This window comes from Coffea eugenioides, chromosome 2, assembly GCF_003713205.1.
Source record: "Coffea eugenioides isolate CCC68of chromosome 2, Ceug_1.0, whole genome shotgun sequence".
NCBI lineage: Eukaryota > Viridiplantae > Streptophyta > Magnoliopsida > Gentianales > Rubiaceae > Coffea > Coffea eugenioides.
The window spans coordinates 38,396,740-38,414,297 of NC_040036.1; the positions used below are offsets into that span (position 1 = coordinate 38,396,740).

A 17,558-nucleotide genomic window follows, 5' to 3' on the forward strand; every position below is an offset into this window, starting at 1 on the left:
TAATGCATGTATTCATGAGCAATCATTACATTATCTAGGATTTGTCTTCCTGGGATAAAGGCTGATTGAGTCTTGCTAATGCACTTGTACAGGACTACCTTTAGTCTATTAGCCAAGATTTTTGAAATGATTTTGTAAAGCACACTACAAAGACTGATAGGCCTGAAATGCTTTAAACTGATAAGATTCTGGATTTTGGGGATAAGGGATATAACTGTATGGTTGATGGATTTAAGCATGAAGCCAGAAGTGAAGAAAGCTTGGATCGCTGAGATAATGTCTTTTTTGATGATGCTCCAAAATCTCTGGAAAAATAAAGGAGCCATCCCATCTTGTCCTGGAGTTTTTTCGGAATTCATGGAAAAAAGAGCATCATGAATTTCTTTTTCCTCAACTACCTTAGTCAGATTATTATTCATGTCCTGAGTTATGGAGTTAGGAATTCCATCTAGAATTTCAGACATGTCACCTCTCCCACCACTACTAAAAGGATCCTTAAAGTAATCAAAAATTTCCCTCACAACCTCATCCTCGTTACTAGTCCAAGAACTATCATTTCGCTGCAAGTTTCTGATTCTATTGTTCACTCTTCTACCCTTGACATAGGTGTGAAAAAACTTGGTATTTTTATCCCCCTCCCTAAGCCAACTAATTCTCGATTTTTGTCTCCAAAAGTGCTCTTCCTCCTTATATGCAGTGCTCAGCTTATCTTTGATGTCATTCAGATTTTGCCTCCTGTTAGCAGACTCCGAAATCCTGGCTTCCTCCAGCTCTTTCTTAAGATCATGAATTTTGCTCCTTGAGTTGGCTTGGAAAGAATTCCTCCATTTCAAGAGTTCAATTCTGCAATTTCTGATCTTTTTTGTAATTTTGAACATCCTAGAGCCTTGCTCCTCTATTTTCCATGCACTCTCAATCACTTGTTGCACCCCTTCCCTTTGTAGCCATCTCTTGTCAAAATAAAACATTTTCTTGTGCCTGTCAGTTGCAGGTATGGTGTCTATCATCAGCATGGAGTGATCAGAAGCCAAAGTGGTCAAGTGCTGGCATCTTGCCTTCTCAAAAACTTGGAACCAACCCACACTACAAAGGCCTCTATCAAGCCTTTGCCTAATTTCTCCTTCATCATTCCAATGGTTACTCCACGTCCAAGGTTGACCATCATAGCCAATATCGACTAGATTGTTCTGATCGATGAATTCTTTGAAATTCCTAAAGCTTCTCTCCTCTCTTACTGCACCTCCCCACTTTTCTTCATTAGACAGGATGTCATTGAAATCTCCAGCTATTAGAAACCTGTCTCCCCAAAGCCTTTTCCTTCTACTGATCACCCTCCATTGTTCTCTCCTAATCATCTGATCACAGCTAGCATATAAGCCAACAAACCACCAGATACTGTTACTGTCACTGTCTTCAATTTTAGCCTCTATCGTGAAAGCAGTGGTATGCACTTCTAAGATGTTAGTGCCCTTAGACCAAAACATAGCCATGCCACTTGCTCTATTCATAGCTTCAACCACTACAGAATTCTGAAACCTGAGCCTTCTAGCAATCCTATCAATGACAAGTTTCCTATTCTTAGTTTCACTTAAAAAAATCAAACTTGGAGAGGAGAGGTTGTTAACCTCCCTCAGCTGGGGAACTGTCAAGGGGCTCCCCACTCCTTGACAGTTCCACACCAAGAGCCTCATACTCCTTTGGGGGCCCCTTTAAGGAAGGGCCCCTCCTCCTCTCCTCTCAGTTCAGTAGAATACAGCTCCTCCAGAGGCTTAGATTTTTTCCAAAGCACTAACTCTTAGGTAGCTTCATCCATTTCTTCATCTCTAACCAGGCACTTCCTCTTTCCAGCCTTCGTATGTTTATCACCTCTACCATTTAACTCTGTCAAAGGTTTCCTGGTTCTGTTTGGGGATTTCAACCTTCTAAAAGTCCTTTTTGCTTGCTGGACTACCTCTACCCCCACTCTTTCCACATATTGGCTCTCCTGATTAATTACTAAAGTGCCTTCTGCCTCCTCATTAGACCCCACCTCTTGGTTTTGATTCAGGCTCTCTAACACTGCCTCGCTATCCTCTGTTAACTTTTTCACCGCTGTTAACTTTTTCACCCATTGTTTGTGCGCGCCTCAATGCCAATTGAAGCCTCCCTATTGTGATCGTGGGTTTAATATCTTGCATACATGATTGTTACTTTAAGTCATGAACAGCGAAGTACAGAAAAAACTTAGAAAGTTTTACTTGGAAATCAAATTGTTGGTGCCGTTGGATGTCCAAGTTCCTTACGACCAAGGGGGATATCCTTGTGGATACAGCTGTGAATCTGCAATATCGGTAGCGGCACATATGGTGGCGGTTTCACGGAGCAATGAAACAGATGGAACTATCCTCTATCCTGCTGATTCCAACCATGGTTCCCGAGACGACTCGGTTGAGACCGAGACGACTCGGCCGAGTCGTCACTGGAACGAAGCTTCCCGATCCAACACCGAGACAAGATAACTCCGAGATAATGAATCGCCGAGAACTCATCGGAGACATCTTCGAGACAGATAAAAACGGCCGAGTCGTCCCGAGTCATCCCGAGTTAATCCGAGTCAACTCAAAATTTTTTTTTTGTTATTTTTAAATTATTTTTGTTTGTCATATTTTTTACAATTTTTAGAATATTAAATATTTTAAAAATTTGTATCTCGTCGAAACTATGACCAATATGTCGAGACCGATGTGAAACGGTCTGGGCCGCGACCCGACTTTGAACCATGATTCCAACTCTATTGCAGGCTTTAAGCCCACTATTTTGGACTAACTGGTAACTGGCCATGCCAGATTCATTTCTGCCTCTTTTGTTATTTACGCGGTATCAGATTCTACCATTTGGAACTGTTCAAAAGTAACAAGTTACTAAATAGTAGTTGTCAAATGTTATCTTGAGATTATGTTTTGTGTGTGTGTGTGCGCCTCTTTTTTTTTTGTTGAAAGACAAGATGATGACAGGTTATGCTAACTAGCTTCTGAATAACCACAAACTTACAACATTCTTGATGTTTAGATTGTGCATTTGGAGAAAATACACATTAAATGCTGCAGCAAATGTTTGCTTGCAAGTTTCTTGCATCCGACACTTATTGCTTAGAGGCTGATGCTTATTACTAGCAGTCTAGCTGTCAATCGTGAGCTTTGATCGAAAAGACCGTGAAGCAACAAAAGCAGCTTCCAAATTCATTCCTGTTGCTGGCCATATAAAAAATTTCTCAACAAAAAAAGGCTCAAAGGGAAGAAATTAGATGTGGTAAGAAATCCCTTTGTCATCCATTCGAGTAGGTCCAATGTGGTTCCAATTCTTGAGTGTCATTTGCGCACATTAAGGTAGAAAGGTGAGGCTCAACTCAGATGTATTGCTAGTTCTAGGCCAATGCTTTTACTTAGCTACTATGTTTCTTCTTCTCCCTGAAAATTTTGATCCCAGCAAGCAGTGACCGAGCCAAGGGGGCTGATGGTGGCCATGGCCTCACTATGTTTTGAAAATTTTCATTTATAGTGAGTAAAACAAAGTTGATCCTCCCTAATTTTTACAATTTTAATTTATATTATAAGAGTTTATATATGTGTGTGTATATATATGAATTAGCCACCATTAAATTAATTTTTTCTCCAAAAATTTTATTTATTTTTTATATGCCTTTATAATTAAAGTTAATGGATGTTTTTAGATGTCATATATTTAAATGGATGGAAATTATTTTGAACATAGCATATTAAGAAAATTTTGGCCCCCCTAGAAAAAAAAAATCCTGGCTCCGTCACTGCCAACAAGGTACAACTGTCATTCATCATTTGGGAGGCATCCAATATTGATGTATTTCGAAGTGGTAACAGAGTGGCAATGCCGACTGAAACCAGTTCTAATCAATGTTTTGAAACTCGGACCGTTAATTGGACTAACGAGGTGTTTTGGTCAAGATTCAATCGGTCGAACCGGTTCAACCCTAGTTCAATGAATTTTTTTAAAATAATTTATATAAATATATATGTACAAAACAAGACATGTAATAGACTAATTTAAGAATTTATATGATGAAAAGTTTAATATTTTCAAAGAAACTCGAATTTTCACAAATAAAAATTTTAAATTACAAGTTGCAACAAATAAATTGCATCTCAGTCTCAATTGTATCTACCAAAAAATAATCTTAAACCTACTCCAAAAATACCACAATATTCTAAAATTATACAAAATTCGTGTCCATGGGAATTAGACATTGTGAATTAAAATTTTTAATTCACATTTTTTGAAGTTAGAGATTACAACTTAAAAAAAATGTTTGGAGTTTGGAGAAAGTTAAGAAAATAGAAAATAAAGATGCAAATTTGATAAGAGAAAAAAGTGAGTGGCTGTGGCATTTAATAATTCATTTTTAGGGTTTAGGAAAACCTAGTCTTTTTATATTTTTTTTCAATTTAATAGACAAAAATAAAAAAATCGCCGGTTCAACGGTTCAATCTGGTTCAAACGGTTCTCACCTGTTTTTAAGTTCGATCAACCAGAGGTATGAGTCGGACAAGAGCTATGACCGCTTCGCAGTCCGACCAATCGAACCAGCCGGTCCTGTCCGGTTTTCCAAACAATGGTTCTTACTTCTAATTTGCAAGTCCTAACTGAATCTCGTATGCGGTCGTTAGCTGACATTATAGCATTCAACAAAACAATCCTGATTTGGCGACTTTGATGGTCAAAATATTTTTATTGCAACACATTTCACAAATGGGATTGGTGAGGAAGAGAGAAAGGCAATAGAGTAGACCGAAAAATTGTCAAAACTCAAGAGACAGTTTCTTGAGCTAGATTTGGAGAATGGTTTAGATGCAGTGGTCCCTGCAGCCCATTTTGCAGATGTCATGCCGTTTGGGATACCATTTGCAGGCTTGAGAGGGATGAAGCCTAAGCAAATAAGGATGGCCTTTAATTTTGAAGAAGCTACCATGATCCATAGGCCTCCCATCTTCAAATCATTTGTAAACATAATCTATCTTATTCTACAAAAAAAGAGTTTAAAGAGATTGTGTAAGAGGCTAGCAGATGTACAAATCTGATTAAATCAAAGAGATGTTCTGACAAAACTTAATGGTTAAATCAAAGAGAGTCTATTTTAGATTTTTTTTCGCTGTAGGTGAGGTTCAAATCTTCGACCTACAACGCAAAGAGGGACTTAGTTCCTTTTTTATGGCCTGAGCCAAAGCTCAATGGTTGATCAAATGAATTTAGTTGAATATGCTTTCTATTAATTGTTCTTGATCTTTAGCACTTATTAATGTTACTTTCCCATCAGAAACGAAAGTGCAGCATATGGTTTGCGAAGGATATTCACTGGCATCCACCCTATTTTTTGTACTAATGTTGTCGGTGAATAAAGCCCTTGGTGGCTGAAAAGGCGATTTCTGGTTAAGTAGTCGAGCTGACCTAATTCAGCTCCCTCTTTTGGCTACGTGAAATTTAGAGATGGGATTACTATTCTGGAGTGAGAGGCAGGGGTTCGTCCCCCGGAATCACTCCGACGATCAAGTCAGTATAGAAAAAGAAAGGAAAGTAATAAACAGTACGAGTGCAATAGTATGATTACTTGTCGAGAGTGAACAGGATATATTTATAGAGTGGGAGCGGACAGGACAAGATGAGGGGCTCATGCTAGCGGGTCCCACGTTCTGAGTATTACGACTCTGTTCCGCGCCTGGAGGTCTATCTTTGACACTGTAGTAGTCTGGGCCTCCTGATAGGCAGCACTGTGCGGCCGCCGTTAAGAGCATTAGTAGCTCTTCAAATAAAGCACTGGCTTTCAGTATGGTGTCAGGTAGAATGACATCATCCGCGTGCAGCCGAGATGGGATGACCAAAGTACATAGGAAGTCATCTGTGGCAGAGCCTGAGATCGGGCCGAGACCAGGAAGTGGAGTTCGTGATGAGCGAGGTGGCCACCTCGGGTTAGACGAGTACCGAGGTGACCATCCTCAATAAGCCCTCCAAGCCTCGGGAGCGCACAGGTCTGAGAGGTTCCGAGGCTCCAGGGTGCCAAGACCGTTCAACTCCTGAGATTTCAACTTGTACCGAAAGATTAGGGGACGTGACATGTGGGCAAGAGAGGACATGGTATAGTGGGAGGCTACATGCAGAGAACGTGACAGTTGAAAGGACGGAATATTAATGAGGAGAGAAGGAGACACGTCCTTTTGAATTTCAATGTTGCCGCCTTCTCGTCTTCTTATCACCTCTTCGTATTCTTTTTAACCCCTATAAATAGAGGGTGCTTCTCACCGTACTATTGATCATTTTTCATCTTCATATCCGGACTTTTGCAAATTTGAGAGCTTTGCCGAGATCTATTTTTCAGCCGAGATCGCGAGAGAGGTAGCCGAGATCTTCATTTTGTCCAATTCCCAGGCCAACAATAAGTACTTTTCTTTTCATCTCGCCTTTCATACATGGTTAGAACGGATAAAACCCATAAAGAAATCATGAAACCGAGCTATAAAGCTAGGGAGGGGCCCAACCCATCAGAGGGGACGACGTCGTCCAGTTCTGATGGAGAAACGTCTAGCTCAGGGGAAGAATCCGCCGAGAACTCCCAAGTAGGGGAGTCTCCCGAGGGGAGCTCAGAGGTCATTTAAAACGACGAACTCGGAATCGAAGTCCCCCGTGATGAGGGAGTGGCGGAGCCAGTCACTCCTAGGGATTTCTCTGCCACTGACTTCGACCATCTTCCATCGTACCGAAGTCGAATCGGCACAGCGACGGCCAATAGGATAGTGTAGAAGTACCCCTTCAGAGAGGCGTACAGCATTGGGACTTTTGGGCCGAACCACACAGCCGAGAGGCCCTTAATGGGCTCCGTTGCCATCTACGCGGAGCAGCTAGAAGCCGGGCTCAGGATGCCTTTTTCGAGACGTAATTTGGTATTTCGCAGGTCAGATAACTCAGCTCGTCCCAAACGCGATCTGAATATTGGTAGGGTTTGAAATGCTTTGCCGAGAACTAAAGGTGACCTCCACTGTCAATCTCTTCCGCCGATGCTATACCATCAAGAGGCACGGAAGCGAAAAGGGGTGGTTCTATTTTTCCAATCGAAACAACACCATCTCAAAACTTGTTGTCGGTGCCCCCGCTTCGATAAAGAGCTGGAAGCGTAACTTCATGTTCGTCTCGGCCGGGGACTTCTCAAGGGACTTCTAGTAGAGGCTCGTGAATGCGAAAAATGACCCTTCCCCAGGGGACTTGGATGAGAAAAGCTTTCAGAAGATAATGGGGTCGGACATCAGAATCTATAGCTGGGACTACCCCGAGGTAGTGCTGGTTGATGAGGGAATCAACCGAGCTGCCATCGACCCCGAGAAGACAGCTTTCTATTTACTAAACTCCAAAAGCCTTGTAATTTTTCTTTCTTAGCTTTCTTCTTACTTCGGCTAGTATAGATAATAATGTTTGCTTCTTGTGCAGTGGTTAAAGTATCCGACATCATAACCTCCGACTCGACAAGGTGGCCAAGAGACCGAAAAGGAAGAGCTCGGGAGAGACATCGGCACAACCGTCGAAGAAGAAAACACAAATGCCTGGAGTCAAAACTACAATGGCCAAGAGTAGCTCAGCTGCGGCAACCAAGAGCAGTTCAGCTGCGACAGCTACCGAGTCCACCTCGTCTGTGCCAAAAGGAGTGGCCATTCAAGGGGTTACAGTCGCGCTTCCTCCTCATGGCTGAGGCAAGCAACTGAAGTCCTCGGTCATGCCGGTCACGAGGTTTTCGTTGTGAAATCATTTCCATAGCTCATCTCGGTTTCCCGGAGAAGACAAGATGCACTCGGGCGAGCACTGGTATCCGAACTGGTAGCTCTCAATCAATGACAGGTGTACCTATCCTCGTGCGACGCAAGAGTTGGTTATGTTTTCCAACTTGCCGAGGGATACGGAGTTTATCGAAAATCTGACACCTCCCGAGGTGATCCAGAGCCTTATAGTGGCAACAGCCTCTTCTATAGCTTTCGTTGCCAAGATGGCATGTCGGTATAGCGACTTGCTCAAGGAGCAAGACTCCGGCAAGTTACAAGACAAAATCTCCAAGTCGGGAGAAGAAGCTTGCGGTGTCTGAGTCTGAGAAGATCGAGCTCCAAAACCGACTCCATCAGGTCGACGTGAAGGGAGAGGAGGCCGAGGCCACCATCAACAGCCTTATATCGGCTCTTGAAGAGAAGCAGAAAAGACCGAAAGAGGTGAAGAAATCCTACCAATAGGTACTCGAGGGTGCCAGGATCTCGGCTGTGGAGGCTTTCAGGAGATCCGAGGCCTTCAACAAGGATCTCGGGGAGTTGACCCTGCCAAATTTTACGTTCGGCTACACTTCTACCATTGACGAGGTCGCTCCTCACCTCTCCTCCGAAGACTTGGAGCATTTCAAGAACAAAGCCAACTATAATGAAGACTCCAAGAAACTGTGTGACCGGATGGCCGAAGGAATCTAGGCTGGAAAGAACTTGGCCGAGGTTCGAAACGAGTTCAACCGATGGCTGTCCGAGTTTGACTAGGAGTTTGAGGAAGAGGTTGCCGAAGAAAGCCATGTCAACAGAGAAGAAGACGGCGAGGAGACCGGTCACGAGGGAACCGAGATTGAGAGAGTAGTGGGGAGCGATGAGAATACCGAGGTGGGAGGTGCTTAGTAGCATCCCTGACCTTGGTTCTTGTACTTTTTGTGACATTTAATGAAATGGGTTGAGTTTTCTTCATATCGTCTCTCTTTTTCTTTTTTACTTCGTCTTCTGCTTGTCCCCTTTATTTTTTAATAGCAAGCAAGCGGCATCAAAATATTAAAAAATAACCAAGTGGTTCAATAGTCAACAACTCGTTAAAATTCTCAAGAATAATACAATTTAAGGTTCTTAGCGTGCCAAGTCCTTGACACTAGAAAATCATCTCGGTAGCCTAATTTACAATACCCACTCAGACTAGATTCCATAACTCAGTAGGGGCCCTCCCACTTCGGAGCTAATTTACCTTGCGGTTTAACTCAGCTGGCCAAGTCTTTTCGGAGGACCAAATCTCCCGGTTGAAATTGACGATATTTTACACGGGTATTGTAGTGCCGGACCAAAGTGTTCTTGTATGAAACTACCCGGGTTGAGGTGACGTCCCTCCTCTCCTCCACGAGATCGAGATCCAGCTGTCTTTTCTCTTCATTCACCTCGGCCGCATATGCTGCAATCTGAGGACTAGGTGTCAGGATTCGCTTCCCATTATCCGAAACGATCACCCGAGGTATGCCGAAGCGGCAGATTATGCATTTTCAAAAGAATTTTTGGACTGCTAACCCCGTGATGGTCCTTAGAGGCTCGGTCTCGACCCATTTGGGGAAGTAGTCCACCGCGGTCACAGGGAAAGTATATCCTCCGACAGCCTTGGGAAAAAGGCCGATAATGTCTATCCCCCACTGCTCGAACGGTCAGGGTGAGATGATAGGAATCATGAGATTTGTGGGCTGGTAGTGTTCGGGGGTATGGACTTGGCAGGAAGGGCAGCCAAAAATAAGGTCTTGAGCATCTTGTCAGACAGTAGGTCAGAAATACCCGAGAAATAGGACATTTTTAGCCAACATCCTATGACCGACGTGGGCTCCACACAGGCCTTCTTAGATTTCCTAGAGGATACAATGTCCTTCTTCGGGTGTAATGCATCTCAGCCACGAGCCAAGATAGGATCGTTTATATAATTTCCCTTCCCGGAGTGCGTACCGAGCAGTTTTATGTTGGATCCTTCTCGCTTCGATTTGATTTTTAGAAAGGATTTCCTAGCTTAAAAATAAGATGAATGGGCTCATCCACGTGTCCTCCAAGTCTACAAGGTAGGCCATCTCTTTCATGTATCTTGGCTTGTCCAGCACTTCCACTAGAACTGTCTTGCTGAGGTCGAAAAATGAAGTGGAATCTAACTAGGATAAAGCATCGGCCCGTCTGTTCCGTGACTGGGGTATTCTTTGAATTTCAAAAGACTCGAAATACAGGGTGAGTTGGTGAACTTTGGAGAGATACCATTGCATGGCCTCTTCCTTGGCTTCATATTCACCAAGCACTCGGCACACAACAAGTTGGGAATCACTGCGGATATGGATCCGTCAAGCACCAAGTTTACGGGCTAGCCGAAATCCCGCAATCAAGGCCTCGTATTCGGTTTTATTATTGGTGGTCGGGAAGCCAAAGCGGAGGGTGTATGAGCACACCTCTCCGTGGAGATCTTCTAGAAGCAGTCCTGCTCCGCTGCCATCACTGTTAAAGGATCCGTCCACATACAACATCCATTACTGTGGCTCGGACATGTTAGAAGTGGCGGAAATGGCATCTTAGCACTTAGAGAAGGTGAGCTCGGTAAGAAAATTTGTCAATGCTTGAGCTTTGATGGCAGTGCGCGGTTCGTACGATAAATCATACTCTCCCAATTCAACAGCCTACTTGGTTAGGTGCCCGAAAATCTCAGGGCGCACGAATATCCGCCGGATCGGTTGATCTGTTCTCACGGATACAGGATGGGCGAGAAAGTAGGGTTTCAATCACCGTGCGGCATGAACTAGCCCTAACACAAGATTCTCCGCTCGGGTGTACTGGGCCTCGAACCCGTGTAGGACGCGACTGACATAATAGACGGGCACTTGAGCGCCCTCATCTCGAATGAGGACGACACTGATAGTCTCGTCTGCAGCAGACAGGTACAGGTACAGCCTTTCCTTAGGCCGAGGTGAAGCGAGAGTAGGAAGGTGGTGTAAATATTCTTTCATCTGGTTAAAGGCCTGTTGGCACTCTTCGATTCAGGCGAACTGGTCAGCCTTCTTCAATACCTTGAAGAAGGGTAAAGCCTTCTTAGCAGACTAAGACGAAGCAGTTTAGAGCGGCCAAACGCTCGTTTAACCTCTGCACTTCACGGAAGTTCCGAGGTGGGGACATGTCCTGAATGGTCTTGACTTTATCGGGATTAGATTCGATTCCCCAGCGGGAAACTAAGTACCCCAAGAATTTCTCCGAGGCGACTCCAAAGACACATTTCTTTGGGTTGAGTATTATTTTGGATTCTCGGAGAATGCCAAATACCTCCCTCAGGTCTGGCAGGAAGGTCGAGGAGATTTGGCTTTTTAGGAGGATGTCATCCACGTGGCCTCCACATTGCGACCAATCTGGTCCTTGAAAAGACAGTTGACAAGCCTTTGATAGGTCGACGCGGCGTTCTTTAGCTCGAAGGTCATTGTGGTGTAACAGTAGACATCTTGGTCGGTGTAGAACGCCGTCTTCTTCTGATTTTCCTCACTCATTCCTATTTGATGGTACCCCTTGAAGGCATCTAGGAAACAGAGGAACTCATGCCCCATAACCGAGTCGACGAGAGCGTCTCTTCTCGGCAGCGGGTAGCAATCTTTGGGGCAAGCCTTATTAAGGTCGGTGAAATCCACACACATTCTCCATCCATCGGTGTCCTTTTTTACCATGATGGGGTTAGACAGTCAGGTGGGGTACTGGACTTTCCGAATCATCTTGGCTGGCAACAACTTGTCAACCTCTCCGGAGATGGCTTTGCTGCGTTCTGAGTCAAAGTGCCTCTATTTTTGCTTAACTAGGCGGGCGCGTAGGTCGATGTTAAGTCGGTGCATCATGAGCTCAGGTGGTACTCCGACCACTTCATTTGCCGTCCAAGCAAAAACATCTTGGTGCTCTTTTATCAGGCCAATCATTTTTTCTCTGTGGGGTGAGGGAAGGTTCATCCCCACTTGGATCACTTGGTCGGGTCTCACCTCGTCGAGAACTATTTCTTCCATCTCGTCCACGGCGTCCAGCCTGCCAGGTTTTTCGGCATCTTGGTGGTTGATACAGTCTATGGAGAGGACATCCGGCCTCTTCCCCTCGGCCTTTGACTCAGGTCGCAGGGTGATTGCGGCCTGTATGGTGGCGAGATAGCACTCTCTGGCCTCACTGACATCGTTGCTCCCCTCGGCCACTCCAGCGGGTATGGGGAACTTGAAACTCAGGTGGTAGGCGGAGTATACGGCCCTCAAGGCATTGAGTATGGGTCGGCCGATCAACATGTTATATTGGAAGTCAGCTGTGACCATGGCAAATCTTACAAGGACAGTCTAGCAGCGGGGATGGAGGCCAATAGTCACCATCAAGGAGGCCATCCCTTCAAGGTGAACCACATGTCCCCCGAAATCCTACAAGAGGGGTCCTGATAGGGGTAAGTTGCTCTCGGGTCAACTTCAGACTTATAAAGGTTCGGTAGTACAAGACGTCTACCGACCTGTTGGGATCGATATAGACCTTTTTGACTATGTAATTATTGGTAAGGACCTCGATCATAAGGGTTTCGTGGTTGCTGGAGGCAGCAGGGATGGGGTCGCTGGGGCCATAGGTGATGACTTCGGAAAGCCTGGGCAGCTTCCATGTCGGCTTAGAGATAGGTCCTCTTCTGGGAGTTTTGGTTATCTCTTCCTGTCGAACCATCCGCGATTGTGTTGATGACCCCTACGATGTTAAGGCCATAATCCGGGGACCCATCTTGGGAGGGGGCCTTTTGTCCTCGCCATGGTCTTCGGGGCCTTAGCAATGGCACTTCGTATCCCGTTTGTCTTCTCGGTGGGGGCCCTTATTTTTCTGGTGGGATTTACTTCTTCTGAAACCTCCGTCCTTGTGGACGAACTGTTTCAAGTATCCCTGCTTGATCAGATTTTCGATCTCTTTCTTCAAATCATTGCAGTTTTCGGTCTCGTGCCTAACGTTTCGGTGGTAGGCACGGTAAAGGCTGGAGTTCCTTTTCTCCCTCCTGCCCAAGATCTCAGGAGGGACTCGATCGAGGTGGTTCTGCCCCATTACAGCTAAAATGTGAGACTGACTGGAATTAAGGGGAGTCAGCTCGGCGTCCGAAGTGGACGATCTCCTCTTCACAATCCTGTCAAAAACGCTCCGGCGATCTCGTTATTGATTCGACGAGCCGTTGGGGTCTGGATCAACTCTACCGATATCTTTCTTTCTTCGAGACTCTTGCCCGTTGCAGGCGGCCTGGGCTTCCCGTTTCATGCTGTTTAGATCCTCATTTTAGATACCTCGGTCCACCTGTTCTCAGAGTTTTTGAAGTAAACGGGGGTAGTCCCAATGTAACTATGTGTGGAAGGTTCCGGCGATCAACTCGTTGGTGAAGGCAGCTATGGTTACCTGCTTATTCTGATCAGGTATCTGTATGTTTTCTTCGTTGAACCTTTGTACATACGAGCGCAAGGACTCCCCGAGAGCCTGCTGTAGGTTCAGGAGGTAGGCTGAGGTTTTTGTAACCGGACGAAATGATACGAAGCGGTGGATGAACCTGTCCACCAGCTCATCCAGTGAGGAGATGCTTCTAGGTTCCAAACTCCAGAACCACTTCCAGACAGTGCCTTGTAGGAAGATAGGAAAAGCTCGACAGATTACTGAATCGAGGACACAGTATAGCCGAAATGCTGAGATGAAGGTGCAGAGGTGATCCTCAGAGATCACCCCGTCCGTCATACGTTTGTAGAATTGGGAACTTGAAATTGGGGAGAACCATTTCCCCGTTGATATCATCGGTGAAGGGTACAATTCTCATATAATCAGCGGCCAGCCTCTCTGGCCGTCGACGTTCATCCTCAGACCGTCTCCCCAGTGAACTTCGGGAGAACGCTCTGGAAATGGAGGCAATTTTGGATGTGGCCTTTGAGGAAGCACGTTTTGAGGCACTTCGATCATGATACCCGTCGTCTGAGTCCTCCCTGGAAAGCATCTCGGGGAATTTTACTGACCTCCTCTTGAAGGATTCAGCTTTTCCTTCCCCTACCTCTTGAAGTAACTTCTCAGTTCTTCAAGGATGGTGGGGTTTCCTACTACGAACTTGACCATCTTCGTGATGGCGTCTTCGTTCTTAGGCCGAGCCCCAGCGGACCTGTGCTTCTCAGAAACGTGATCTTGCTGAGCAGCTGAGCATGGCTCAACCCCAGTTGAGGGAACTCTTCTACTCCGGGATCGCGTGGATCTCATCTTAGAGTGTATGTTCCCACAGACGGCGCCAATTAAAGAGGTGATTTTTGGTTAAGTAGTCGAGCTGACCTAATTCAGCTCCCTCTTTCGGCTACGTGAAATTTGGAGATGGGATTACTATTCTGAAGTGAGAGGCGGGACTTCGTCCCCGGAAATCACTCCGACGATCCAGTCAGTATGAAGAAAGAAAGGAGAGTAATGAACAGTACGAGTGCAATAGTGTGCTTACTTGTGGAGAGTGAACAGGAGATATTTATAGAGTGGGAGCGGATAGGATAGGACGAGGGGCTCATGCTAGCGGGTCCCACGTTCTGAGTATTACGGCTCTGTTTCGCGCCTGGAGGTCTGTCCCAGACACTGTAGCAGTATGGGCCTCCTGACAGGTAGCACTGTGTGGCAGCCATTAAGAGCATTAGTAGCTCTTCAGATAAAGCACTAGCTTTCAATATGGTGTCAGGTTGGATGACATCATCCGCGTGCAGGCGAGATGGGATGACCAAAGTACATAGGAGATCATCCGTGGTAGAGCCTAAGATCGGGCCGAGACTAGTAAGTAGAGTTTGTGATAAGCGAGGTAGCCACCTCGGGTTAGACGAGTACCGAGGAGACCATTCTCAATAAGCCCTCCAATCCTCGGGAGCGCACAGGTCTGAGAGGTTCCGAGGCTCCAGGGTGCCAAGACCGTTCAACTCCTGAGATTTCAACTTGTACCGAAAGATTAGGGGACGTGACATGTGGACAAGAGAGGACGTGGTATAGTGGATGGTTACATGCAGAGAACGTGGTAGTTGAAAGGACGGAGTATTAATTAGGAGAGAGGGAGACACGTCCTTTTGACTTTTAATGTTGTCGCCTTCTCGTCTTCTTGCCGCCTCTTCGTATTCTTTCTAACCCCTATAAATAGAGGGTCCTTCTCACCGCACTATTCATTATTTTTCATCTTCATATCTGGACTTTCGCAAATTTGAGAGCTTTGCCGAGATCTATTTTTCAGCCGAGATCGCGAGAAAGGCAGTCGAGATCTTCATCTTGTCCAATTCCTAGGCCAATATTAAGTACTTTTTTTTATGTCACTTTTTATACATGGCTAAAACGGCTAAAACCCATTAAAAAACCTTGAAGCCGAGCTACGAAGCCAGGGAAGGGCCCGACCCATCGTAGGGGACGACATCGTCCAGTTCTGAGGAAGAAACGTCCAGTTCAGGAAAAGAATTCACCAAAACTCCCAAGTTGGGGAGTCTCTCGAGAGGCGCTCAGAGATCTTCTACAACGACGAACTCGGAATTGAAGTCTCCTGTGATGAGGGAGTGGCAGAGCCAGTCATTCCTAAGGGTTTCTCTGCCATTGACTTCGGCCATATTCCATCGTACCGAAGTCGAATCGGCACGGCGGCGGCCAATAGGATAGTGCGGAAGTCCCCCTTCAGAGAGGAGTACAGCATTGGGACTCTTGGGTGGAACCACACAGCCGAGAGGCCCTCAATGGGCTCCGTTGCCATCTACACGGAGCAGCTTGAAGCCGGGCTCAAGATGCCTACCACGAGATTTTTTCGAAATGTACTTCGTATTTTACAGTTCGAATAACCCAGCTCATCTCGAACGCGATCTGAATATTGGTGGGATTTAAAATGCTTTGCCAAGAACAAAAGGTGACTCTCACTGTCTATCTCTTCCGCCAATGCTACATCATCAAGAGGCACGGAAGCGAAAAGGGGTGATTCTATTTTTGCAATCGGAACAACACCAACCTGAAACTTGTTGTCGGTGCCCTCATTTTGATAAAGAACTGGAAACGTAACTTCATGTTCGTCTCGGCCGAGGACTTCCCATGGGGCTTCTGGTGGAGGCCCGTGAATGCGAAAAATGACCTTTTCCCAGGGAACTTGGACGAGAAGAGCTTTCAGAAGATAATGGGTCAGATCTCAAAATCTATAATTGGGACTACCTCGAGGCAGTGCTGGTTGACGGAGGAATCAACCGAGCTGCCATTGACCCCGAGAAAACAGCTTTCTTTTCTACTAAACTCCAAAAGCCTTGTAATTTTTCTTTCTTAGCTTTCTTCTTACTTCGGCTAGTATAGATAATAATATTTGTTTCTTGTGCAGTGGTTAAAGTATCTGACTTCATAACCTCCGACTCAACAGAGGTGGCCAAGAGACCGAAGAGGAAAAGTTCGGGAGAGACATCGGCACAACTGTCGAAGAAGAAAACACAAATGCCTGAAGTTAAAACTACGGTGGCCAAGAGTAGCTCGGCTGCGGCAGCCAAGAGCAGTTCAGCTGCGGCAGCTACCGAGCCCACCTTGTCTGTGCCAGAAGGGGTAGCCATTCAAGGGGTCACAGTCGCGCTTCCTCCTCATGGCCGAGGCAAGCAACTGAAGTCCTCAGTCATGCCGGTCATGGAGTCTTCGTTGTGGAATCGTTTCCATAGCTCACCTCGATTTTTCGGAGAAGACAAGATGCACTCCGGCGAGCACTGGTATCCGAACTGGCAGCTCTCAATCAATGACCGGTGCACCCATCCTCGCGTAACGCAAGAGTGGGTTATGTTTTTCAACTTGCTGAGGGATGCGGAGTTTACCGAGAAGCTGACTCCTCCCGAACTGGCAATAGCCTCTTCTACAGCTTTCGTTGCTGATACGACACGTCGGTACAGTGACCTACTCGAGAAGTAAGACTCCGGCAAGTTGCAAGAAAAAATCTTTAAGTTGGAGAGGAAGCTTGCGGTGTCTGAGTCTGAGAAGATCGAGCTCCAAAACTGACTCCATCAGGTCTAGACAAAGGGAGAGGAGGCCGAGGCCACCATCAACAGCCTTAGATCGGCTCTTGAAGAGGGGTAGAAAAGGGGAAAAGAGGAGAAGAAATCCCACCAACAAGTACTCGAAGGTGCCAGGACCTCGGCTGTGGAGGATTTCAGGAGGTCCGAGGCCTTCAATAAAGATCCCGAGGAGCTGACCCTGCCAAGTTTTATGTTCGGCCACACTTCTGCCATTGACGAGGTCGCTCCTCACCTCTCCTCCGAATACTTGGAGCATTTTAAAAACAAAGCCAACTATAATGAAGAGTCCAAGGAGTTGTGTGATCGAATGGTCGAAGAAATTCAGGCTGGAAAGAACTTGGCCGAGGTTTGAGACGAGTTCAACCGATGGCTGTTCGAACTCGACTAGGAGTTTGTGGAAGTGGCTGCCGAAAATGGTCATGTTGGCGAAGAAAAAGACGGAGAAGATGACCGGTCACAGGGGAACCGAGGCTGAGGGAGTAGTGGGGAGCGATGAGAATACTGAGGTGGGAGGTGCTTAGTAGTATCCCTGACCTCGGTTCTTGTACTTTTTGTGACGTTTAATGAAATGGATTGAGTTTTCTTCATATCGTCTCTCTTTTTCTTTTTTACTTCGTCTCCTACTTGTCCCCTTTATTTTTTAATAGCAAGCAAACGGCATTAAGATATTAAAAAATAATCAAGTGGTTTAATAGTCAACAACTCGTTAAAATTCTCAAGGATA

At 45.7% G+C, this 17,558-nt stretch overlaps 1 protein-coding gene across 1 annotated transcript; it reads right to left on the reverse strand.

Annotated features, from left to right (window-relative positions):
• Positions 1-11,152: 11,152 nt before the first annotated feature.
• Positions 11,153-12,512, reverse strand: LOC113759675. Its single transcript, XM_027302251.1, has 3 exons — positions 12,330-12,512; positions 11,807-12,145; positions 11,153-11,491 (listed from the first exon to the last, which is right to left on the reverse strand). The coding sequence occupies exons 1-3, from the start codon at positions 12,510-12,512 to the stop codon at positions 11,153-11,155; spliced, it is 861 nt and encodes a 286-aa protein (XP_027158052.1).
• Positions 12,513-17,558: the final 5,046 nt, after the last annotated feature.